Genomic DNA, 26,069 nt, shown 5'->3' on the forward strand with positions numbered 1-26,069 from the left:
CGGTGTTCTCTGTGTGGCGGGAATTTAAATGCTAGTCACTTATCTGGTGCATCTGAGAGGCTTAAAGAAATCTACCCACAATATTGTACTAGACGCCTGAGGACTAGCTCCTGCAACAATCTCCTTTTATCCCACATCGTCATCTGTTTGGGCTGCTGTAACAAAATACCACAGACTGGGTGACTTCAACAACAAACATTTATTTTTCACAGTTCTGGAGACTGGGAAATTCAAGATCCAGGCACTCAAAGATTTGGTGTCTGGTGAGACCTCTATCCTGGTTCACAGATGGCCCTCTTCTTGCTGTGTCCTCATGTGGTAGATGGGGCAAGGGGCTCCCTGGGGTCCCTTTTATAAGGGCACTAATCCCATTCATGAGAGCCCCACTCTCATGACCTAATCACCTACTAAAGGCCCCACCTTAAAATACTATTGCATTGGGAATTAAGTTTCAACATAATGAATTTTGGGGGAACACAAAAGCTCAGTCTACAGCAGCCATCCAAGTGCTTGGAGGCCACCTCAGATGGCCTACACCTCACAGCTTCACCCTAGAGAAACTTTGCCTGGTTCCTTGATGAGGTGGTACCACCTAGATGGTCCTGGCCACACTCCTATTGTAGTTGGCATGCCCAACAGTGGGTGGCCCAGCTACTTCACAGCCCCTCTCTCTCAGTTCTGACAACAGTTTCTTCTTTCTCATTTTCTTGGGGCATCAGGCACCCTGTAGGACATGATTACCACCCCCAGGGATGGGGGCAATGAAGGAGGAAGAATCTCTTCCTGACCAGCACAGTCCTCAAGGCGAGCTTCAATTACCTCTCCATCCTCTCCTGTGGAGCAGGAACATGATACGGTGGAGAGCAGTATATGGCAGGATGAATTTTCCTGCTCTCAATAAGCCCTGATAGGGGTTCATTGACCCCTAATAGCTGGTGGCACTTAGAACTCAGAATGTAGCATGTTTTACACCTTCGGTACTCAGCTCTAGGCCTTTGCCTGGATTCCTGAATAACAGAGAAAAACCTCTCTCACCATTTTATGGTATAAGTATGTGCACTGAAACCCCATCACCAATCATCGATTATCAATAACCTGCCTTTATCCTGGGCCTGGTGTGAGACAGGGTAAACACAAAGGACTGAGGTATATTTCCTAGCAGGCAAAATGACGCAGATTGACAGGGGAGACTCAGCATCTATGTTAAAACAATGGGGAAAGCACACAAATACCCAGAATGATTACACTTGCATGTGCCCCGTGTTATATCGATTTTGAAGAAGGAACAAAGACAGGTGTCCTTGTTTAAGTGAGATGAGCCTGGATGGCTTCACTCCCACCTTTATCCGTGCTTTAAAGTTATTTTTTATTTTGAAACGATTTACAGAAGAGTTACAAAGAGAGTAACGGGGTTTCTGTAGACCCTTCACCCAGCTTCCCCTAATGTTAACATGGTGCATAACCACAATATGTTTACCAAAACTAAGAAACTAACACTGAGATAATACTACTAGCTAAAATATGGAGTTTTTGAACTTTACCATTTTTTTCCTACTCATGTCCTTTTTCCGTGCCAGGGTTCAGTTGAAGCTACCAGGCTGTATGTAGTCCTCATGTCCCTTTAGAGTCCTCCAATCTGTGACTGTTTCTCAGTCTTTCCTTATCTTTCATGATTTTAACACTTTTAAGAATTCCAGGCAGGTATTTGTAGAATGTCATACAATTTGGGTTTTCTGTATTTTTTTTTGGTTTTTTTTTTTTCTCATGACACAAATGAGGTTGTGGATTTGGGGGAAGAATACCACCGAGGTGGAGTACCCATCCTTGATCATATAGCAACGTAACTTTTTACTGGTGAGTTAACCATGAGCATTTGGGTAAAGTGGTATCTGCCAAGTTTCTCCGCTCTAAATTTATTCTTCCTCCCTTTCCACATTCTGTTTGTTAGAAGTCACTAAATTCAGGGGATTTAAGTTCCAGCGGATGTATCAAATAACTTGTTTTGAACATGTGTTAAAACTACAATTATGAATAAATATTTAGGTGGGGGAGATTCTCTGAGGCTAAGCAACTATCTTATTTCTCCTTCAAGCATCACCCATTAATTTTAACATTCATCAGGACTTGCCCACAGCAATTGTTCTGTGGTTTCTTAATAATGATTTATTTTCCCCCTCATCTCTTACATTTATCATTTGGAATTCATCTGTAAGGAAGACTTATCCCTTTCCTTCATTTTATTTATTTGACCAATGGTAAAGATATTTATTTTGTTTTTTATAAATTTATATCATAATTATTTATTTTTATTGCTTAAATTATTCTAGCTTTGCCTTTGGGGGCCCTTCCAGTTGGCGCCTTTTGATATGCCCTCATCTTTTCTTTCCCTGTCCCCCTCTCTTTCTCTTCTTTTCTACAAGATGGTCAAGCTCATCCTGTGTTATCCCTGCCCCAATCCTAAAACCAGCCATTTCTTGAAAGAGCTCTGGTTCCTTTTATTGGAAAGTGATATTTAGAAACCAAGATCTGAGTGCTAAGTGTGTTCATTGCTACCAGGTGTCATCATTTCTAGGTTTTCTAGTGGACAGAACTAGGAAAGGTATGTATACCAGCCTATGTGTACACATATATGTATATTTATTTTTGTATCTATTCATATATATTAAAATTAACATGGTTCAAAATACGACTCCCGCTCTAATCCAGCACCACAGAGTTCACTGTAGACTTTCCTATTTGCTTATTTGTCACCTCTTTCTCTGGCACTAAGAAACCTGCCTTTCCTTGCCTATAATATATTTACTTACTTGTTCATCCCTAGTATACATTTAAAGTAGTTTCAGAATTGCTAATCTATGAGATATGTGGCTATCCTGTGAGAAACAAATTTTCCAACTAGAGTGCAGTGTTTGTGCACAGTTCTTTGTGTCTTTATCTTACAGTTTCAAGTAAAGACATTGTTTTCCAAAGTAAATTAGGCCACCGCTGTCTCCTTCAATGAGGTTATGTCATATATTTGTAATACAGTTAGATTACTTTTCCCAACATGCATTCCATCATCAGTTCCCTTGACCGCTGATTTGTGTTTAAAATTTTGCATACAATGAAAGACACTCTATGCTGTGTAATTTTTGTGTTTTGACAACTGCAGAGAGTCATGTACCACAGCTTTTGTGAGTGTCTTAGAACCCTACTCATCTCTGCCTAATTTTGGCCTACCCAAATGAATTCACTGAAATACAGTAATGGTCAAGGGTCTGCAGTAGACCCTGTAATGGCCATGGATATGGAAGGACAGACTACTTCCTGTGGTTTTCCAGCTGGGTGGCTGGGTCTCAGTTCTTCTGGAAGGAGCTGTGTGTCTGCCCCTGCTCTCTGAGTCCTGCCCCTGAGTCCCTGCCTCCTAACTTGGCAGTTAGCATGTTCTCATAATCATTAGAGTCCTCCTTTGACATCTCTTCTCCATGTTTCATCTGACTGTTTCCACTCTGTGCAGAGAGCTGGTGGGCCACAGAATCCCCTAAAGCCAGGTGGCTCCCTGATCGCAAGACAACCTGGATACGGGTCCCTGGACCTTCTGTCCTGCCCTCAACATGATCTGTGTTTGAGGATGTCCTTTCTCCCTCTGCCTGTGGCCAGCTCCCATTGGGATCTGCTGATGGGACATTCTCATAATCTCTGCAGCATGGAAAAGCCACACAGGGCTGTTTCTCCTGGGTGTCCTCAATATCCAACCCTGCCATGTTGACATAGTCATTTGAGGTCTGAGAACCTTCCCCATCACTTAGTGGATCATTGCTCCTGGTTTCTGGAGACCAAAAACAGGTGCAGTCATTGGAATCCCCAGCATCTTTGTCCTTTTCCTCAGTAAACTCTGACTCCTGGGCACTTGGTAGGACAAAGAGACTCCCAGGGGAGCTGGTGGTAGAAGCTAGAGTCTTGGCAATCTCTTCTGCTGTGGGAACATTGATGTAATCTCTCGAATCCTCTGAAGAAATACTTGGGCAGTCTCTGGTTGCTCTGACATTGGCATAGAGTGCTGAGGGAGTGAAGCTCCCACACAGCTGAGGCCCCACGGCATTGTTATAGATGCCCACCGTGTAGTCCATGGCATGAGTATGGGCTCTGTGCATCCGGAGGGCACTCCTTGCTTGGGAAGGCTATGAACAAGAAGAGAAAGCCAGTGGCAGGATGGAGACAGAAATTGGGACAAAGCCTTTCTTCCCCTGCCCAGTGATGCTGTCTGACAGTTCGCTCTGTTCTCCACCTTGGAGAAATGTCTAAGGCTTTAGATGGTAGGTAGGTAGGTACGAGTGAAGTGGGCTGGAGTTTAAAGCAATGTTGTAAATGTGATAATAAATTGCAACTATTTTTGGCTACAATGTGGGGGTTCAATGGGGAATGAGGGGGATTTATTATAAACTGGAGAGAGTCTGCCCCCTCAAAGCACATTGAGAGGCAACCTAGCACCATGGCTGAAGGTAGGGATCTAGGTTCAGGCTGAGAGTACAAACCCCAGCTTCACCACTCTAGGCCGAGTTTGGGCAAGTTACCCATCTCTTTATGCCACAGCTTTCTGAGTTAGGAAAATAAAATGGGGATAATACCTACATCATAAAGTTTTTGTGAGGAATAAATAGATTACTACATGTAAAGTGTTTAGCATAGCTCCAGGTACATGGAAAACACTAAAAAATGTTTGTCATTATGACATAAAGGGGCAGCTGATGCACAGACTCAGCTGATAATGGCCATTTAAGGAAGCTGGTCTGATGTTTCCAGAACTTCTGAATTTTCAAGAAAAGCCGGATATCCAGACTTTAATGTGAAATCTTTTAGATTTTTAAATTGGCGATTGGCTCAAAATGTTCTGCGAACACTGCAGAGTCCAAGGCAAACATATCTGTGGGCTTATGTCAGTTCAGGACCTAAGCTTTAAACACAGACACCCCTCAGGGCCCACCCAGGAGCTGGACCTAGCCTTGCCAACGGATTGCCTCCTGCCCTTTACCAGCTACTCAGACTTGCTGCCCCAGGAAGTCTTAGAAGCAGGAGCAGAGCCCGAGGATGGGGCATATGGGGTGGGGAAACAAAGGTGGCAACACGGAGTGGCTGTGTGGTCATGGCGCCTAAACCTCCAGGCACTGAGAGGCCGGATACCAATAGAATCAAAGGCTGTGGCAGGACTGCATTTACCGAGATGACCACAAAACCCCGAACCGATTTTTATCCAAGCAACTGAGGACGTATCTATGGAAATAAGCATATCCTAAGCTTCAAAGCAGTCCCTCTTCTATCCCTGGGGCCTTTGCCCCACACTGCTGTGGGGCTCCTCCTTAGGAGCTGCCTTCAGAGCCAGATCATAAGACACACGGGGTTACTGTTACTCATTGCAATGTTCCCCTTGCAACCTCGAAGGATATCCCCCACTTGATCAAATCCTGTCTCTGCCAGCTACAGTGCTCAGTGACTTACGAATAGTTCTACTGGTGAGGATAATTGAAACAACTTGACACAGGCCCCAGGAGCGATTCCTAAAGGAGGGCAGGAAGAGCGTTTATGCCAACCGCATCACTGGAAAATCTGTATACCCTCCTGGGCTGATTGCTGTGACAGGGACAGTATGCACTTGGATGAGCCATTATCGTGAATCCATTTCAGTTCTAACATCATGTCCTTGAGCGCATCTGCCCTGGTGCCTTTCTTAAAATCCCAACCCTTTGCTTCTATCTTTCTGTGTCTTCCTCCTTGGGCAGTAGAGAGGTCCTGAGACTAGTTTTCCTGATTTATGGACAGGGCCACAGGGCCGTTGCCAAAGGACATGTTGTTTGCAGTAAAACAAGGTCCAAGACCTGAACCCTCGTGCCTCTGTTTTTGTGTCAGAGATGCGTCATTTCTCCCAGGGGGCTTGCCATTTCACTTGAGCCTTACCATATATTCAGAAGGAGGGCTGTCAGAATTTCTGGAAAGGAGGCTTTCAGTACTGAAAACACGGATACTCCTTGACTGATGTCTCTCTGAAAAGACAGAGAACAATCCCTGAAACTTGTTAGCCAGCCCTCTAAGTGCTTCAGCCTGAACATTCTCCACGCAGGGGAGGAAGTGGGTCTCTATGGTGTCTGCTATCTGTGGTGAGAGGGTCCAAGCTAACAGGGATGGTGTGCCGAGACCTGGAACCCTCCTCACCAGAGGGCTGGGAGTCTGGGAAGGAGGCTCTGGAGCGAGGCCTCCTTGCCTGTCACGCTGGAGGCCATGCTGTCCTTCTGTCCATCTTGTCCATCCTGAGACCCGCCCATCTGTCCTCTGCTAACTTAACATCAAGAAGAAACACAATCCCCAAACCAGGTGACCCCCTGCTCCCCTGTCTGGGCGCCCACTGGCGCTGCTCCTGCAGTCTGTCAGTCTCATCTCTCCGTGCTCTCGGGGGCAGAAAGGTCTGAAGGTTGAGAGTAAGTTGCCTCTGGGTGGTGAGAGGTGCGTGCTGGGGGCAGAAGTTTGGTACATCTGGACTCCATGAATTAGAAAGAAAGACCTACCCAGCTCTTCTCGCCTCTGGGGCAAGAGGTCATAAATATTTTTGGCTTGTTGCCTGGGTCTAGGCAGAGTCAGCAGTGGCATGTTGGTGACTCGCAAGTAGGGAACGCGCCCTGCAAGGCAATCAGAGAGGAGGGGTTGTGGCTGGAACCAGCGGCGCAAAATGTGGAAACTCTTGGGGATGAGACGGTCCCTGGAAATATTCCCAACCCTGAGATAGAAGAATACGGGACTCAGTGGACAGGAGGAGGAAACAGGGGCACAGGAGCACCGGAGTAATGACTTCCGGGACGGAACTCCAGTCAGCTGAGAGCCTTTTGGGGCCTCGGCTTGGGATCTTGAACAAGACAACGGCTCGTGGGTCAGATAAGAGCAGAGGACTTCCCGGTGCAATAGTTTAGGCTGGGGAATAGGCTGGGTTTTGCATGCCAGTCTAGGTTATTGGTCCTGGTGGTGTGTCTCAATAATGGACAAACAGGGACTCACACTTCTTCCATTTATTCCAGTTCCACAGGATGCAGAAAATCACGATGATGAGGAGGATGGCGAGAAGTCCCGCAAACCCAGCAAAGTTGCTGCTGCCCTGGTCTTGATCTCTGCGAGGAAAACCACGGGCCATGGCCCAGCAGTAGGAGGGTGGGTCAGGGTTGGAGAACAGGCTCGCTTCAGGAGTGAAAGCCCGGGGATTTGGAACAGGAGCCAGGTGGGGTGGAAGGAAGCCAAGCTGGGCTGGGAAATTGGACATGGGAGAAGGGATCTACCCCTTTGAATGCCTGTGGGATGCTGTGGGTTTGCATGTGAATCTTATTTAATCTTTACAACAAACCTGTCTCTTGCTGTGGCCAAGAAACCTGAGATTCAACTCAGAAAGGTAGAGTAAGATATCAAAGATCACAAGGTAGGAAGGAGCAAAGATGGCATGTGAGTCTAGATCTGTGCTCTTTCCGCTGGACCACATTGTCCCTCTGACCTTGCAAAGTCAAGTCTACCTGGCCCTGCTTCCGCTTGGTCCCCTCTCCTGGACTTCTGGTCTTTTGCAAAAGATAGGATTCCACAACTTTCACGTAGGGAGTGGCTCCGTGATAGCGCCCAGCTTGTGGGACCCACAGCACCAGCTTGTGGAGCTGGGCTCCACGGCTCTGCTGTTCTGTGAACTGCCGCAAATGCACTGAGCAAGTTCTGTGCTGTTTGCGATTCCCTGGCAGGGCTGGAGTTTCTCTTCCTCTTTGCCTGCTGCAACAGGAAGCAGCCAATTGAGATTACAGCAGGAATCATAGGATACCTGCTACCGCCAAATATTAGAGCCCAGGTCATCTACCAGGGAAGGTTCCGTCCTCCTGAGTTCTAGGTTTGTCTATCTACCTTTATACTGGACATTCCTGCTAGGATACCTAGTAGCCATCTCAAACCAAATATGTCTACAACAGAACTCCTGTTCTCCCCCCATAAGCCTGCTTCCCCTCTGGCATCCCTACCATCTAGAGCTTGGTCGAAAACCTTGGAACCATCCTTGACTGATCTTTCTTTCAGGCCCTACTTCCAGTCAACCAGCAGATTCCGTCTGCTCAAGCCCGAGCGTCTATACCAAAGCCAGTCACCTCCTGCTTCTCCACTGCCACCACCCCGGGACAAGCCACCGTGTTTTCCCCAGGGACCTTTGCAAGCACCTCTCTAATGGGTCCCCTTGCTTTCACTCTTGGCCCTAACATGCTATCTTCACACATGAGCCAGCATGATCCTCTAAACAGCAAGTCAGATCTACGCTTCTCTGCTTGCAACCCTCTACGGCGTCCCATTACACTTGGGATGACATCCATTATCCCTACACGGCACCTTCTGTTCTGACCTCTGCCTACCTTCTGACCTCATTTCCCACCACCTTTCCTCTGACTTTGACCAGGACTCCTTGCTCTTCCTTGTCCATGCAAAACACAGTCCTGTCTCAGGCCAGCCTCTCCTTCTCCCAGGTGTCTGCACAGCTCAGTCTCTTTGAAATGTCACCTCCTCCGACAGCTCCTCTCTGGCCAGACCTGATTACTCTCAGTCCTGTTACTTTGCTCTGTTTTTTCTTCATAGCACCAAGGGCTGATTGACATTATATTGTATGTTCGCTTTTTCATCTGTTTATATCTGACTCTCCCACTTGACTATAATCTCCAGGAGGTTATGGACTTATTCATACTATTCACCTGGTGCCCAGAATGGTGTCTGATACTTAGTAAGAATCTGATGAATATTGATAAATGAGTGACTTAATAAACAAAGAAACAAGTATCAGAGGTTTTTCTGGGTGGGTGTGGCTGAAAGGTCCTGACACTTCATTCCCCATCGATACCCGTCCGCATGCAAATGACCTGCGTTTGTCGGTTATGACATTTGTTTTCCTAAACTACAGTGATTTTAAGTTTATTATTGTTGAGTTGTGCTGTTATCATAGCGCTGGAATTTATACCTTGTCATGCTCCTAAAGTTTCAACTGCAGATGGACTTTTGTTTATTTTTTTAGTATGATCTTGGAAGTTTTAGTGGTAAAATTTATATCCATGATTAGCTCTGTGCAATTTTATATTTTAGACATATCCTTATCATGTCTATGATTACAGTCTCATTCATGGCAAGCTTTTAGGACTTAAAAACATATCATTGGAAAAAGTAGGCCTTTTGTTTTGCTCATGATGGGACTGAGGTTATTTTTGAGTATTGTGATTGTTGGAGCCTGAGACAGGAAAGACGGAAGACCGCAGTCAGGGCCTCTGAGAGGTGGGACACCAGCCCGGCCCACGACCAGCTCTAAGGAAGTCCTGTGTTAGCCCAGTTTTTCTCCTTCCCCAACAGCCCCTGTTCTTCCTCCATGCCTCTTCCTTTCCTCTCAATAGCCCCGAGCAACCTTCTCTGAGGCTAGAGCCTGGTGGTCTCAGTGGACCTGAGCCTATTTGTGAAGGGTGGTAGCAAGGCTGGGGTAGAAGCCTCCCAGGGTAGACCAGGGCCCTCTGTCCACATCAGGGGAGGGTGGAGCTCACCACCCTGAGCCACTCACCTGTCCAGGGTGCTGAGGGTTTTCTGCAGCGTGCTGGCCTTCCAGGCACTCCCTTGGATTTCAGAAGTGGCTGGGTCTGTGACAGCCATTGTCACAGGGACCTCTCGGGCTTCAGCTTCTCCTTCTGAGCTTCCCTCTTAGTCATCATCAACTAGCCAGCAGATCTGCGGTCCTGGCTCTTCCTACGTTGCTGCCTGCCAGGAGAAAAGGCAAAATTTGTGTTTTATGTATAACCCTGTGTGGTTTAACACAGCTTTGTTAGGCGAGAGTGACAGAAATCCTCCTGGTTTCCAGTCTTCCAAACACCCACTAATGCACAACTTTTTCTTCTTAAATCTTTGTTCACCAAAGTCGCTCACAAAAAGAAGCCTATTGTTTTTTATTTCTTCCTTTCTAGAGCCTCTCCTTAGCCTCTCTAGAACTGTCTTTTCCCCAACAAACTCCCTACCTCCTCCCCTCTACCCCTGAAATGTCAGCCGAGCTGACCCAGATACAGAGCAAGAAGTCCGCTCTACCTGGACGCGCCAGCCCACTGCGGGCGGGGGCGCTCATCCCGCTGGTGCTCCCCAGGCGAGGCGGCTCAGGGAGGTGCTGCGGTCTCTGCCTGCTGGTGGAAGCGTGAGGGGCACAGAGGGGGAAGCTGCGGAGAGCTTGGGCAGCTCACCTTCCCCCAGCCCCCAACGCCAAGAGCAGAGAGCAAACACTTTGCCAGAATGGAAACAGAGAGTCAGTCACAGGAAGCGACACCACCGGTGTGCTAATGAAGCGTGGGGCCCAGGAAGTGCTGCTCGGCTCTTCATAGAGGAGAAGACACGTCTGCACCCCAGTTCCCTGGATGCGCCGGGCGCGCTGTGGTATGTGCGGGGTGTGGTTAAAGGCGGGCCAGGCCGTGGGGCCTTTGCGGAGGTTCTTCCTGGGCTTCCAAGACCGCTTTTCATAAGCCTCCAGGTTGATTCTGTTTTTCAGCAGGTCTAAGGTGCATGGGGGGTGCTTTTTAGAAACACACTGAGGCCTGTGGCACCCCGCTGTTGACCCTGCTGGTCCGTGGGTGAAGGGGACAGAGGGGAGAGACGGCTCGCATAGATGCTCCCCCGGGCTTTTTGATGGAGCTGCTCTGTGTATCACATTTTGAGATCTGCCCTGGGTGTTGCCCCAAGAATGGAGCTAATGCCAGGTCCACAGGGCCCCAGAGACCATTTCCTCCCTGGGGGCCTGCCCTCCCCGACCCCGGGTTCCCCCGCGGAAGGTAGATCCAGGCCTGCTTGTGGCATACGTGCCTCGGAACCGGATAACTCATCCCGGGGGCTACCCAAAGTGTTCCCAACTTGGATGACTGTTCAAAATTTGTTTCTGACTCCCTCCCCTTCTTCCCCTTATGATCTTCTAAACCCTCTTTGCATCACCGGAGGCAACAGAGAGAAACAGAAAGACGTGGCCGCTGAGACCATTATGAGGATGTGAAGAACACTTTGCTCTCCACGAGGAAGTGGGCTCCCAGGTGGATGGGAGGGGAGACAGCCCATGCCTCACCTGCCTGCCTCTCCTGCATCTATTTCCAGGGGACCCCGAGGCCCCCAGCTTCCCCAAGCCATTGGCCCTGCCCTGTGCACACCCAGCCCAGAGTGCTTGGCTGCTCCGGGTGCCCCCTGCCCCACCTCCCTGGAGTCTTACCTGCAGGAAGCAGAGATGGCTCAGAGGCAGCTGGTCCTAGAGCTGGAACCTGGGTCTCTACCCACCTCTCCTTTGCATCGGATTTGGTTAAGAACAGGGACTCCTCATGGGAAGAAGACCCATCACTGCATTGTACTGGTGGCCGGGACTGGCGGAAGAGAGAGGCCCCTCAGGCCCGTCCTGAGCCGCTGGTGCCAATAGGGGACTGCGTGTGAACCGGGAACGTGGAAGGTAGTACAGGGGAAGGGCAGATAGCACCAGTCCTCAGAACCCTGCTATTTAAAAAACACTTTTTTTTTAAGAAGAACTTCCCCCTGCATGTGATCATCTCAAGGCCTTTCTCTTATCTACCCAGCGTCTTGAGTCAGACTAACCTTCCCTCTGGTCTTCAGATTATCTCCTGCCCCCACACTTGAGGGAAGCAGGCTCCTCAAAGGAGGCTTCCAGGCTGCAGGCCGACCTCTAGGCTTACAGGCCCTGGCTGCAGCCCCCTTCCTTCTCCCCATGGTGCAAAAAGCAATCACCTGAACAAAACACAAAACAGGTGTCACAAGTTAGTATAATAATGGGAGAAAACTGCTTACTCCTGGGAAAGAGTGTATGTTTTAACCCTGATGGCTCTAGTGTTTCCCTTTAAGCACTTTTAAATTTCAGAGGTTGAATGTGACGTATGATTCTAAAGTATTAAGATTGGTTTTAAATAGAATTTATGCATTCAAGTGAGCAAAGCCCCTCAACTGGAGGAGCCACACACTGGCTCACACAAGAAACCTTTCAGGGTCCTCTTTGGAAGCACAGCAGCACGGGGTTCAGACTATCCACACACGTTCAGATCTTAAATTACTACTTGGGTGATCTTGGAAAGGTCCTCTAATCTTTCCGGGTGTTTCCTTGGATCTAAAAATGACAATAATCATAGTACTTGGGTAAAGCTCTTGTAAGAATTAATTGGACTAACAATGAAAAATGCTCGGCTTAGGACTCGGTGTATGCAAGAGCTCATCAAGTAGGGGCTGCTATTACATTATTGCCTCCCTATGCATTTGACTCACTTCTTTATACTTAATGGACTGCCCCCCTTCGGTCTTTCTCTTGATGCTCAGACTGCCCATCTCCCACGTGTGACTGTATTCCTCAGGCACGTAATTATGGGACATCTCCCACTGTAAGGCACTAGGCCGCAGCTTTGTGCACAGAACCGATGTGGTCCTGGCCCCCTGCGGCGGTCACTCTGGGCTGGCCGCCCCGTGCAGATGCTCTGCATTCCGAGCAGGCGCACCCGTTGTCGCCTTCATACTAACCCTGCTGAAACCCTGACCCTTTCCTACTTTCCTACCTTTGACTAGTTCCTCCATTTTAACAGCAGCTTGACGGTTAAAATGCTTTTAAACATGTATTGGAATAGAAATAAAATCACCTTTTAAGCATTTATACCAGTTATTTCTGGGCTGTGGGGCTTGAGGTATTTTGTTACTGTCTCCTTTGGACTCTTACTGCTTGAATCATTACAAAGATCAAGTGCTGTTATAAAAAAACAAAACTGTTATTTTAAAAAAAAAAAGTGCCGTGTCACCACCTCTGTGAAGCCCTCCCCTCTGGGAAAACTTGGTTCTTCCTCTTCTGGGTCCTCCTGGCACCAAGCACGGAGGCACCTGGCAAATACTGGGATCGGTTGCTGAGGCATAGACTTTGCACCCCGTCAGGGCAGGGACTGTGTTTATTTTGCGCCTCTCTGGCGTTCGGCACCGCGCCTGACCCGAAGAGTTGATTGGCCCTCTGAGACGTTCTCTGAGGTGCTTATCGCTGCTGCGGATTTATGACCTAAGCGTGTAATGGGTGAGATACCGAGAAGGAAGGTGTGTCTGGCCTTTCTCCCTGCCGGGCGCTCATCAGCCACAGGAGAAAGGTGCGCCCGCAGGACGGAAACCTGAACATCGCTGCTGGGTCTCCTTTGCTCTAGGAAGGAGTTACCAGTGGCTTTTGTATTTCTGGGCCAAACAACCCAAGCCTGGCTTTGTTTTTGAAGGTCTGGGAGCTGAGACGGTCAAGGCAGGATGACAGCTGGGGCCTGAATGGCCGCAAGCCCCCACCTCCCTCTGCTTGCTACACCCCGAGGCCTTCTCCAGTCCGGGCAAGTCTGCAACAGAACCGAGGCACCAAAGACCTTTCTTCTAAGTTAAAGTTGTGAGAGAGGAGAGTTAAGACACAAGATTTAGAAAGTGCAGAAATATTTCTCTCACTTCTTTAGACTCTGCCTGGACTGTGCACAAGGCCCTTGGGATAAGGGAGGAGAATCTGGGAGCTGGGAGTGTGGCCAGCTTAGAGGATGGTTTCTGTTCCCCACTTAGGCTAAGCCCCAGGAGGAGGTGGGCTGACGTTGCCGACAGGCCAAGAGCGCACTTTCCTGAAGTCTGGTGTCCTGAGAGCAGGCAGGCCTGTGCCTTCTCTGTCCTTCTGCAGTGTAGTCTGGCAGCCTCCCTGTGAGTCTGAGGTGGCTGTGAGGCGTGTCCGGATGAGCAAACGTCTGCTGACAGCCCCAAGTCTCCCCTCAGCCCCAGAGCTGTGTGTGAGTGTCTCTCCTCCGAGCTCACACCACAGAGAGGTTCTGACCCTGGGCTCTCAAGGAGCAGAGGCAGCAGGGAGGGCAGTCACATCAGGAACCAGATGAGGACACAGCACATCTCAGAGGAGGCACCGAGAGCAGAGGGCAGGTCTGGGGACCAGACAGCTGGCGGGACAACTGGCGAGGGAGGCTGGAACAGGGAAGGCACAGGCCAAAAGCGTTTTCTTTGTCCCCTTCTTGTGTGAGTGAACAGAATATCATTTCAATCACTTCATCAGCCAGGCTGTTCTGAACAAGCTAAGGTGGCAAGCAATACATCTTAATTTTTTTGAACATACATTTTCTTTCCATTATTTTGTGTGTCATAGGACAACAACAAGACAGTGGGGCTTGGGTTTACCTGTGTCCCTTTGTATTATTAGGCTCTATCCACCTGTGCCACATGTGCCAGCCAAAGATGCATGGCCCTTCCATTTTCCCCTAGATTGTAGCCACACAGTAGCCAGCATGAACCTCTTTAATTACAAGATAGATCATGGTAGTCTTCGGTTAAAACCCTCCAATGAATTCCCATTTCAAGAAAGTCAATCTTTCTACTGGCTTGCACCTTCTGCCCCCACTTGCAACCCTCCATCTGTGGACTTACCTCTTTCACTTTCCCATTTAGTCACTCGTTTCCAACCCCTGGCTTCCTTGCATGTCCTCAAACACATCAAGAGCTCCTGCCTCAGGGCCTTTGCACTTTCTGTGCCTTTTGCCTGGAATCTCTTTCCTCTATATTTATCTAGCTCTTCTTACTCCCTTCCCACCTCTTCACAAATGCCTCTTTGTCAGAGAGGCCTTCCCTGGCCACAAAAGGGCAGCGCTCATGCCCTGGGTTCCCCATTTTCCTTACGCTTCACTTTCATCTCTGGTCCTTTTCACCATGTGACATGCTATGTATTTACTTGTTGATTGTGTTTCTCTTCCAGGAGACTAAATTCAAAGAGTGTGGGGACTTTGTTAGTTCTCTGTTGTATCTCCAGTGCATACAACAGTGCCTGTCACAATAAATACCTGCTGAATGAATGACAGACAGATATCCAAGGGGAGGAGATGAGACCATAAAATATGACCAAGAGAGACCTCTCCCAGCTCCTGGTGAGTGCTGGCTCGTGTGGCGTGAGGAGGGCTTCAATTTAGAAAAGGTAAGAAACAGAGTTCTTGAGCTTTCTGGGCTGTGGAACAGTCTGTCTTTGTCGCAGGTATACGTGGCTGAGCCCAGGTGAAGCCTGGCCGCACACATCCCGGTTAGCAATCATGTCCCATGCACACACAATAATGCCGCATTCTGGGGGAGCTACAGCAAATGAGAGAAATGCCATTTGGACATTCTCCAGTGGCTGTCAATAGGAATTTCAGACACTAGAGCAAGAATGGAGTGTCAGAGTTGAAGAGACCCTTAGGTCCCACGGCTACTTAGCAGCAGGTAGAATTATAACACAGGCCTTGTCATTCCCATCCAGCTCTCTCCACAATAGCACAAATGAGCCATCTTGCTTTTCCTCTCTAATTTTATGCCATTCCATTGGGTTTGAGATCTGGATCCCCAAACTACTGCTCTTTCCACAACAAATTCCCCAGCAGAAGCAGCTGGATAATAATCTCAGCAGGATGGACTACTAATCACTAAATTTTACTCTGTAGTATTTGTGCTTAATGTTAATAATTAGAATGGGAGACTCTCAAGACGGGGTCCAAATTAGGCTTGTGCATTTAATCGCAGGCCTTGTTGCTTGTCATCCTAGTTTGGATCATTTCAGCACCGATTAATTGACTTGTTAATTAGAATTTAGCATTTCGGAGCCAGTGGGGACTTAGAGATGGCTAGTTCACAGCACTTTTAAATACTTTTTTTTAAAGCTATCGCTGACCTGGAAGCCAAATACCTTAAAAAAGAAAAAGCTGCTTTGTTGAACACCTGTGGGCTCCATCTCATGCCTAAGGAACCCTTTCCAGATCTTCAAAGTGTAGTCTGAAGATCACTGATGTAGTTCAACAGTCTCTGTGTAGAGATGGAAAATGAAGCCAGGCAAGCAGCATAGTTGAGAACATGCACCTCCTGCCCCCTGGGCTGCCACGTGTCAGCATCTTATGCTGCCTCCCAGTTTTGTTTTAGATCCTCCACGAGAGGGCGAGCAGAACATTCAAGCCCCTTCCATCTCCTACCTGGTCAGCAGCGCTCTCAGCTCAAAGGTTTGCTGGGGAGATGGGAGAATTCTTGACTCCAATGGAGGATTACTGTGGGTGTATCTGTTCTCCTACTTTGTGGCTGAAGGCACTTGCTAATTCCTGACCCTTCCTTCCCCAGCCTCACTTCGTCTTTCAAGTAAGTTTCCTTGTGCATTTGTCTTCAATAAAGCTAAGACATGAAGATCTGGAGTGGAAACACACGTCAGAGAAACCAGGCGGTGTCTGAGTCTGAACGCAGGGGCCGGTCTAGCCAAGAGGAGAGACGCTGTCCTCAGCTCTGAGTGTGATGGTACCAGCCACTCAGACTGTTCAAGTACTTCTCATCACTCGGATTTCATGACTGTAATCTGGCTTCCCAAATCTGTGGATCATTTATGTTCTCACTGTAAACGAGAACATTTACATTCTGGTTTTGACATCAGCTTCTCAGATGGCAAAGGGAGGTCATCCCAAAGAAACTACTCCCTCCTATGGGTATGTCTTCTGAGGACAGGGAGATGTTCTTTGAAACAAGTGCCAGAGAGGTAAAGACGTATGGTTAGCTCCACATTGGGATGTGGGCAAGCCTGGAACACAGAAGCCACTACCTTTCAAAGCTATAAGTATTCCAGTCTGTGAATCTAGCATTACCTCTGATGGCTTAGGTTCACTTTGGGGACAACTCAATGCCAATGACATCACAGAGGAAGATAGGAGCATGTTTATGTGATTCATTTACAGTAGGTTTCAAAATTATTTGCTAGTAAAGGCTATGCCATGTTTACCTTCCTTTCTGCTCGCAGTGACACGAAGACCACGTCCTAACAGATGCAGGCCAGGGGCTGGTAACCAGCGCGTTTGCACCCAGTGAGTTCATGTTGGATTTGCCCCCAAGTCAGGGAGTTGCCCGGCTGTGTGTGTCCTGCGGTGGGGGGACCAGCCAGTTATGGTGGAGAGCTTCAGACAAACCCAGTGACCACAGGGAGAGGATATGTGGCTGAGAAAGGGGAGACTCACAGAGCGTCATTCAAGATGGAGGGCAAAGAAATTATTCTTTCTTCAGAACCGGGGTAGGAAAAACAATGGAAGAAAAAAGCATGCTCTTCTCCATTCGGTAACTCAGACCCAAGACGCTGAGCTGGCTTTATACTCCATGAAACCACTACCTTAGGGTACACTGGTCTCTGCCAGAAAGCTACTTTGGAGCTAATTCTTCTCTGTGCCTTATGGCACACTGGGGTTGGGGTGCAGGTACCAAAGAGCCTGTTTGGCATAGCGGAGAGGCACAGATCTAAGGCCCAACAACACAAGGTGAGGGTTAGAGGGGAAACACGGGGCCCAGCTTTACAAAGTTTTTGTGCATGTATGTGTGTGCGTGCATGTGTGTGCACACATGCCTGCATGTTTTGCATCTTTTTAGCAAGCATAGCCGGGAGGGAACCTACAGTGGGATCGTATTTCTTGGGTGACCCATTACCAAGAAAGACCCAGTCCCTGTTACTTACCTATTAATTTTTTTCTCCCCAGCCCATTTTAAAGACAGGAAGTGGCAGTGGGCCTGTGCATGTGGGGAGCAGCCTAGGGTAGAGGAAAGGTGGAAATCAAGCCCTCACTGCAGAAGCCATTCTCAGCCAGGGCTGGGTCCTCCTTCAGAGCAGCCAGGAGGGTGCGGGCTGTTCCTCAGCATTATACTTTCCTAAGGAACCCCGGGGTGCCCACAAAGTCCTTTCCTTCCCTTGATGTTTTGAATGTGCTTGTGCAGTTGGACAAGAGGTGCAGGAAGGAGGTCCAAGTTCAGTCCTGAGATTCGAAAGCTCAGATTTAGGTGACCTGCCAGGAAGCTAGTTTGGCCTGAAACTGGGGCCTCAACAGTCATGTTAGAGACTCACTGAATGGGACAATTAAAAAAAGCCAAAACAGACAAACAAACAAATAACTTCCAGAAGGCAGGAACTAGAGAAGCCCAGAGGGAAAGTCCAGAAGAGTGCTCAGACAAGGGGAATGAATTTTACCCAGAGGCACTTCGTTTAAAAAAGAAAAAAAAAGCAAACAAAAAAGGAAGGACCTCCAAGCCTGCCTCTTTCTTATCTTTCCAAATTCATCCTTTTTCAAAACCTCTAGCTTCACAGCTCCATGACTGCAGATTCTAAGAAGTGGGTGGCGCAAAGTTTGCACTGCAGGGGTGTAAAACAGGCCGCCAGGCTGCCGGTCGCGGGAAGGAACCCCTGGCAGGGAAGTGTGTCCAGGCCCAGTTGCAAGCTGAGTTCTTGGCTTGCAGGTGAGCGTTGGGGGTGCCAGAACCCTTCTCAGTTTCAACAGACAACCAGTGACATTCCCCCAGAGCGGAGACACAATGAGGACAGCAGAGGTACAAGAGGCACGGGTCTTTATTCTCAGTGCACGGCAGTATTGGTTTCTGCTTATCAGCAACAAGCTTTATTGGTTCCCAAAAAATTATCCCTTTATATCTCTTCTTTAAAAACGCCTCTTCTAGGCTTCCCATCTCAGTGGAACAACATACTTGAATCTCAGATTTGCCAGTTTATAGCATTTCCCCCCTAAGAACCATATAAATACATGCAAAACATTGTACAGAGAGCTTAAATAATATCAAAATGCAAGTACAGTTTGGGTGCACTGATAAGCTGAACTGCAAATTATGGCAGCACACGCCGGGGTACACGTTGCTTGGATGTCACCATTTGTTTGTTTATGTCATGCAAACCACAACAGTCAATCTTCTGTTTTTTCTTTTTTATACAAAAATGTCAGTGCTTGTTATATTCATTACTGGAAAAAAGAAGAAATGCAAAATGCCTGTCTGTGTGCTAATTTGAAGAACACCGTAGATTTGTGGCACATATATATGGCATATTCACATATGGCATATATACATATGGGGGGCACAACATGGACCAAGGGCCAGTTCCCTCGTGAGGCGCTCACCTCCCTCCATCTCTCTTAATCAAGAGGAAAGGGGACGGGGCCAGCAGGCCTAACAGCAGGGCTGGGAAGGCAAAGAACTGGCTAAAAGGAGGGGTGTCTGGGCCATTCCGGGAGGAGGCTGGAATGGCTTGAGAATGGCAGGCGTTCATAGGTGCCGCAGCCCCACCACGGCAGTGGGGTGGTCCCGAGATATGAAAAGTGAGGACGTGTCCACTCAGTGATGGCATCACGGGTTGCTCCAATCATTAGGCAAGGAAAGCAGGACAGAAAGGAAGTGACGCACTTAGAGGTTTCTGGGCACACGTGAGCTGGCCACGCCCTACGGGCTTTGGCAAGGAGGTGATCACTCAGCTGCCACCACACGAACACCCCTCTGAAGCTCAAGGGGAAGAAGAAACCCAAGTGCCAAAGGGATTTCTAGGTGGTCTCTCTAACACCTTCAGGGATGGGGGTGTCGTTTCAGGGGGCAGAGGGCGCCGAGGGAAGGACCTAGCCCCAAGACTGTCACCCAGGGCTAGAACCAGCCTTTGTTTTTTTCTCTTACACCTCTATCCCCCATCGGACACATTGCATGAAACCTTTCTAGGGGATTGGAAGAAGTCCCAAGTCAGATCCTTGCACAAAAACTCACTAATGGAAAATCCCAGGGGCAATAGGAGGTAGAAAAACCATAAAACAATGCAAGCCCCAAACCAGAGTATCCTTGTAGCCCAAGAGATATTCACGTCTTGGGTACCGCTCTGCCAGCTATTCATCAAGAAACAAAGTCCACCCAGGGCCCCTGGTCCTAATCACTAATTGCTAAGGAGCCTGGCGCCCGTCTCCGGAGGGCGGGGTTACGCCCTCTCCCCGGCTGTCCTTTCTCGCTGGGTGCTTTCCTTCCCATTCGCACTCTACTGCCCCTTTTTCCTAGGTTTATCAAGAGAGGAATCTCGGATCCTACGTTCCCCTTTTTCCCATCAGCTCCTTTTCAGATCCAAAGCACCATTTTGGGGGAAACCTTGATTAACGGACACCATATTTACTCACTGCCCGTTGGATCACTGAAACTGATTAGAAAAAAACTTATATAAAAGACATACACACATAGACACTTAAACTTACTCAATTCCATATCAACACAATTTATATTAAAAAAGTTTAGAACCCAACAATTTTTTTTCCCCCTAAGTATAAAGATGGCTGTTGGGAGAAAGGAAAGGCGGTGCATTGGTTTTAAACCCAATGGCAAATATTCTAAGTCCCCTGTCACGTCAAACAGCTGGCTATGTGCCCCTCATGACAGCACGTAATTTAATTCCTTTCAACAAAATACATATGGCTGACGCAAAAATATCAGTTTCTGGTCTAAAGAAAACTATATATATTTTTTGCATAATATTTTTCTATTTTCTCTCCTACCATGAAAATACACAAAAAACCGTTGACTTTAAACAAGTAGATACAAGCCCTCAGGGGTCACCTGTCAGGCACCGTGAGAGTCTTCTGGGAGCAGGAATGGTAAAATAGCCTCCAAGGTTTGTTATTGGCATGTTTTTTAAACTGATCTGAGGTAATAAAAGACTTAACAGAACTAAATTTCCCAATGTACTTAATAAATATATATGTGAACACCTAACACCTAGAGGGAGCTGGCTTTTTTTCTCCCCCATGAGTATTTAAGACAGAGAAAAGATTGCTGAAGCATGTAACATTTGTAAAATCAAAGTCAAGTTGGGTGGGTAAGGTTGTAATAAGGGTGTGTAGGGGTATTGTTTCTAGATTATTCTTCCTACCTTGGACAGCTCAGGAGAAAGCAGTGAGGCAGGAGGGGGTCCAGGAAAGGCCGGAGAGGTTCAGGGCACCTGACTCAGATGGGAACTCGGCAGTTCAAGGAGCCTCCAGCCCCTCCTCCCTCCTCCCATCACCCTCAGAAGAGGGGGGAAGGCTTCGCTTGCCTGGTGGGAGCTGGGAGCAGGCAGACGTGAGTGTGAGTCAATGACAGCAGGGATGAAAAGGGGGCCCCAGCACACATGGCTCCACCTGGTCCCCATAAGGAACACTTAGAAAACCTCCTGGTGACGCCCCCCGCTCCTGAGAGGCACGGGAGAAGGGGGTGCTTTGGGCAGTGTTCAGGGAAAGGCACAGGGCTGGGCTGCAGCAGCTGGGCGCAGTCTGGAGGGGGCTCGAGTGGGCCGTGCGGGAGAGAGGAAGAGAGGGAGGGCTTTCCGGGGTGGCCTTTTGCTCCTTGAAGTCAGCAAAATGTCACTGGAGCCTCCCACTTGGGATCCATATTTTCAAAATCTGAATATTTGAGAAGAGCTGGGACCTCTGCAGAGACTGGATGAGTTTAGGGGACATAGCAGAGTAGAATTAGATACTAAAGGGAATGTCAACGCTGGTCTCCAGGCACCCAAACTGAAGGTGTCTGTTTTCTCAGAGCTTGCTAGTAGGGCCCTCTGGCCGCTCCCAAGTCTTCTTGACACTCCCTCCCTCAGCAATCAGGTCCTGCCATGGAAGAGTCTTGGCAGATGGCTTTGAAAGCAGTAGCGGGCATCCCAAGCAGGACCCTGCCAGAGCTGGCTTTGATGGCACCTTGTCCTAGACCCGCCCGCTTCTGGTCCTCAGTGTCCAAGTACAGTTAGGAGGCAGGGTCATTCACAATTCATTCTTTTGCCACCCCTTTAGGAAAAGGAAAGCTCAGGCTTATGGTAAAAACTATATACCACACATACACAAGTTCCGCCGTCAAGGCTGATCCCCTAGCACTTAGCAACCACACACACCGGACAGGACGGAAGATTAGAAGTACAAGCTGACCTGGCGACTACAGGACCACCTTCTTGCCCACTCTCAAGTGCTTCAAAGGACCCTTTCAGCAGAGACCCCCATCTGCCTCCAGCACCAAATCAAGAGGTTCACTGGGGCCAGAAGGGAGGATGGCCAAAGTTGACTCAGTTTACCCACTTCCTTTCCACTTTCTTAAGCATCACAACTCAAAAAATCCAAGTGTGCATGTAAGAAAGACAATGGTTACAAAAGACCAAAAGACCCTTGGGGAGGTTTGACTGGAAGGGCAGAAAGAGCTCAGAGGGCTGTAGGTATACATTTTGAAAATGGGAAAATCATTTTAAAAACAATCACTCTATACGCTGATTCTATACATTCCACCCTACCTCCACACATTTCCCTCAGGGATTTGGCTCTCTGAACCCTCAGCTTAGCTTATAAACGGCACGGACTCATAGGGTAAAATCCAGAATTCAGGATATGTGACATATGTATGTATCGTGGAGGAGCATCTGGAGTGGATGCCAAGAAGATCATCATTTGTTTAAAAATGACAACTGACATGCCCAAGGAGTAGAGTTCACCATTCGTTACCTGCCTGAGGTTTGACTGGGTCCTGTTATAAACCCCAACTCAAGTTTAAGTCGAAATCCTCACAGGTCTGTGTTCTTGTCTCTCCATGGTCAGGTGGGGGCTCACACATACTTGGGAGCAGCTGACATGAGAGCAAAAAGCCCCATCACCCCCTTAGACGGGATGGATGAGAAAGGAAATAGGGAAAGCGGGAATGGGAGGCCGAGAAAGAAGCTCAAACTGATGTCTCCAGGCTGTGCAGGGGGCTGTCCGAGCAGGAGGCGACAGTCTGCCCTTGGCTGCAGTCCACCGCGTTGTTGTTTCTGTTGGCGTGCGGAGTGGCCTCACCATCCGAAGGGGGCGCGCTAGTCTCAGACTTGAAAACCTTTTCGAGATCTTCCTCCTCATGCTCGTCCAGGAGGGGTGTTCGCGGCATCTCCTCGTCTACGGCGAATTCAGGGTGGGCCATGAAGTTGTGGATGGAGTTTTGGTTCTTGGGTTTCTGAATACTTTCGTGGAGGGAACTATGGAACGCTTTGACCACCTTGATCTACACCAGGGGAAGGATGAGAAAAGGAGGGTGAGAAGATACGGAGGGGAGGACTGGCCGGCAGAACAAGGAACTGGTGGTTTGAGGAGAGAAACAAAACCCAACTACAAAACACTACTGGCTCAACAACCGAAACCAAATGCAAGAATGGGTCACGGAGCACTAGAAACATCAAACTCCAAGCACTGGGGTGAGGTGAGGTGAGTAATGGCAAACAACTAGGACATCTCAAAAGCTGCATTAAAAAAAAGACAACAACAGTAGAAACCCCAAGGCAAAGTCAGCATTCCCAAACAACCCACTCTTAAAATGAAACAGAAAACAAAAAAGGTTTGATTAGTTCTTTGGGATGGAGGGCAAAGATATTGGAACTAGGTGCAAATTAACAGCCAAACTTAAAAGATGATTCAGACATGTGGATTTCTGTGTTGAGGCCAAACATTTTGTGAACGTGGCACGGACAAATTACACATTGAAGTTATCTGTTTAAAACTTTCAAAGAGCCAAACACATACCAATCACCAATTTGCACATAATAAACTTAAGGTGATAGGTGATCACGAATACCGTGCAGCAAGCCAGACAAACCAATCTTCGCTTGTGACAGCAGCATGCAAGAAATTGAAACTCTTATTCTCTCCAATTTTATAACTGTTCTTCTGGTGGGGAAACATGCACATATTTATATCCTGCAACCTCATGGATGTCCCACAACCTCCACCATGTCCCCTTCCCTAAAAGAAAACAGAACTCCACTCTTTCAGTCCCTCCCCTGCAAGATGTGGATGAAACACAGGACTCAGAAGACACCTTCCTCCTACAACTGAGAGAGGACCTGGCTCTCAGAACTCGAAGGCGTGCCCGTGTCTCTGATACATGCCAACTGTGCCCAGTCAAGCAGCTTTTCCCAGCTGTTTCTAAATTGTGAAGAGGAGCATGACCTTACGTGGACAGGGGAAAGGATGGTCTGGGAGAGAAACCACCAATCCAGGAGGCAGGGTCACACACAAGTGGCTTTCCCGATGGGGTGGATGAGGAGGACGGAGGAAAGGAAAACAATCTGCAGTTTTACTGGGCAAAGGGAAGTGCGTTACCCTAAAAGTGTCAAGGTCTTGGTTCTACTGAACAAAAATGGAAGGGATTCAGGCAATTTAGAGAAGAGGAAAACTTTGACAATATTCGATGCCTGTGCCCAGCCTTTGCCTTATCCGTAGGCACCACTCTTCCAGCAACCAAATTTTCTGAACTGTAGGCCTCTCTGAGGAATCGTTTAGAATGAGGTCGGGTGGGTAGAATTGGGGTCGGGGAGAAGGTTGGACAGAGAGGTTGGAGAGAGAAGCCAGGGGGAAGGAAAGTGGTTGTAGGACAGTTTTCTTTGTTGGGATGTGGCTGATCCTAGTCTTGTCCAAAAAAGTCTTCCCCCAGAAATGAATGGGAATAATACGAGAGAAACTACAGAGGTGAGGAGGGGATGGGCAGACACGGTGAGTGTTGGGGTAGGGCACCTCTTCATTCCTCTGCTGTTTAAGCAAAGCTCTTGGAGAAGGGGCAGGGAGGCGGAGACAGCAGAGCACACAGAGGGTCAGCAGACTGCATGGGCTGTCTGTTCCAGCGCTTCCTATCACGGTACAGAACCTTCAGAAGTAATGTGCAAGAAAGTTCACTGAAATCATGTCTCTTCTGGCTAAGGCTTTCCTTGTCTTGTCTCACTCCCTACTGTCGGGCAGAACCACCCAGGACTGAGGGTGCTCAGAGCTTAGAAGGCAAGGACTCTTTGCCATTTAACAGAATCAGCTCAATACTTCAGCCAAGAAGAATTAAGGAGCCAGGGCACATATTCACCATGCTTAACAGAAAGTAAGGACCTACTTTACCATCTTTCTCTGACTCCTATTGACCATCTGATGGGTGGCTTTTACCCGTCACGTTCTCAGGTGAGTTCAGATGAAACAGAAGCTCCATCTGGTCTTTGGAAGGCCCCAAGTTTTAATTGCTCTATGTCAAACCTCAGAGCAAGGCAACTTGGGTCAAGGGAGCCCAAAGCCAATGCCTTTTTCCCTCCACCCTGATCAAGGGATGGGTTCAAGGTCGTATCACCCCCTGTAGGAGTGATAACATAGCCCATACATTTCACCTGCTCTTCAGATCTCAACTTCTAACAAGTGCTATAGGAGAACAGGCACCTTTATACCACCAGGTGATCATCTTCAATATCAGTGATTTTCAAACTTCCTGCTTCTATTTTTTTGAAGCCATGGAGGACTTTGTTAAAACAAGTATATGTTAAGTTCAGTAGAGAAAAATGATGTTTAAAAAGTGGGGTTGGAGAGCGGGTCTGGAGCCCTGTTTCCTGGCTTTTCCTCTCACCTGTTGGGGTGATCAAAAACACTGTTACAGGTAAGCAGTAAGGGAGACAAAAGTAAATTGGGGATGGGTAGGTGGAAAAAATAGGAAAAATTTCTTCTTTAGGGGAGCAAGGAACAGTCATCCAGCTAGACTGCAGGAATTCTGGGGTCTAATGGGAATGCGGCCACCTGCAAGGGAAGCCCACGTGAAAAGAAGTCAGAGAGCCAAGTGCCATCGGGGGGCCTGGCAGGCAGGGAGAGGGTGAGGGGGCCAGGGCCTGGGGCTATGCCAGAGCGCTCCTCACCTCCAACAGTGGCTCAGCCAATATACAACCCATGCTGATGGATAATCACACAGACACTCCACCACCCATCTACTGCAAGCCATGGCAGCTTGCCTTCCTGGTGCTCGGTGCCTCGGGCATGGGCAGTGTAGGGAACAAGACAGGGCTGGTGAAGTGGGTGCTGTGAAAGCTTCAGGCGCTCTCTGCTCACCAATCAGCTCTTCCTGCCCTGGTCACCATTTCTCAAAACCATCATCACAGAAGAAATGTCTCTTCTGTGGCTCCTGTCCTACAGGGGAAAGTGACGGATCGAAGGGCAACAGTTTCTCATGACGCAGAAGCCTCAATCAGGGCTGGACCTTAGATTGGGTACGAGCGCTAAGGGCCACTCTCTGGACCTCAGTGAATGGGCAGACGAAGATTCCATTTTCTTGGCTGGTATTCTGTGGTTGTCTGCTCCTTTTTCAGAAACCAGCAGAAGAGAAGAGATGGGAGCCTTCCTATAGAGGGAAATCTTAAAGCTTTATCGACTGAAGGTGAGGTAAATAATGGTATTCATTTGGAGGTCTGAAATGGGAAAGGGGGA

The 26,069-nt window shown here is 48.3% G+C and overlaps 2 protein-coding genes and 1 long non-coding RNA gene across 11 annotated transcripts in view; 1 reads left to right on the forward strand and 2 right to left on the reverse strand.

Moving 5' to 3' along the window:
* Positions 1-1,298: 1,298 nt before the first annotated feature.
* On the reverse strand, positions 1,299-10,225 carry LAX1 (lymphocyte transmembrane adaptor 1). Its single transcript, XM_073217116.1, is given in 7 exon segments — positions 1,299-3,365; positions 3,368-4,160; positions 5,932-6,017; positions 6,537-6,647; positions 7,021-7,130; positions 9,572-9,765; positions 10,087-10,225. Coding segments are annotated over 6 exon segments (1,305 nt in total). The 5' UTR covers positions 9,661-9,765; positions 10,087-10,225; the 3' UTR covers positions 1,299-3,249.
* Positions 10,226-10,330: 105 nt separating this feature from the next.
* Positions 10,331-18,832, forward strand: LOC108409524 (uncharacterized). 2 transcript variants are annotated; one of them, XR_012122935.1, is made up of 3 exons: positions 10,331-10,425; positions 10,980-16,040; positions 16,156-18,832. It is a non-coding gene; the product is annotated as an uncharacterized lncRNA (long non-coding RNA). The 2 variants fall into 2 exon arrangements; XR_012122936.1 differs by lacking the exon at positions 10,331-10,425 and having other exon boundaries at positions 10,542-11,069; positions 14,777-16,040.
* The window catches only part of ATP2B4 (ATPase plasma membrane Ca2+ transporting 4), an 83,058-nt gene continuing 75,374 nt past the window's right edge, over positions 18,386-26,069 (reverse strand). For 6 of the 8 annotated variants that reach the window (XM_017680156.3, XM_017680153.3, XM_017680152.3 and 3 more), the window contains one exon: positions 18,386-22,854. In XM_017680156.3, coding sequence (XP_017535645.3) covers positions 22,540-22,854 — 315 coding nt within the window. In that variant the 3' untranslated portion in view covers positions 18,386-22,539. The remainder of the gene's footprint in view (positions 22,855-26,069) is intronic. The other 2 variants (XM_017680155.3, XM_017680154.3) reach the window with 1 other exon arrangement.

The sequence above is a fragment of the Manis javanica genome, chromosome 11, assembly GCF_040802235.1.
Source record: "Manis javanica isolate MJ-LG chromosome 11, MJ_LKY, whole genome shotgun sequence".
In the NCBI taxonomy this organism is placed as follows: Eukaryota; Metazoa; Chordata; class Mammalia; order Pholidota; family Manidae; genus Manis; species Manis javanica.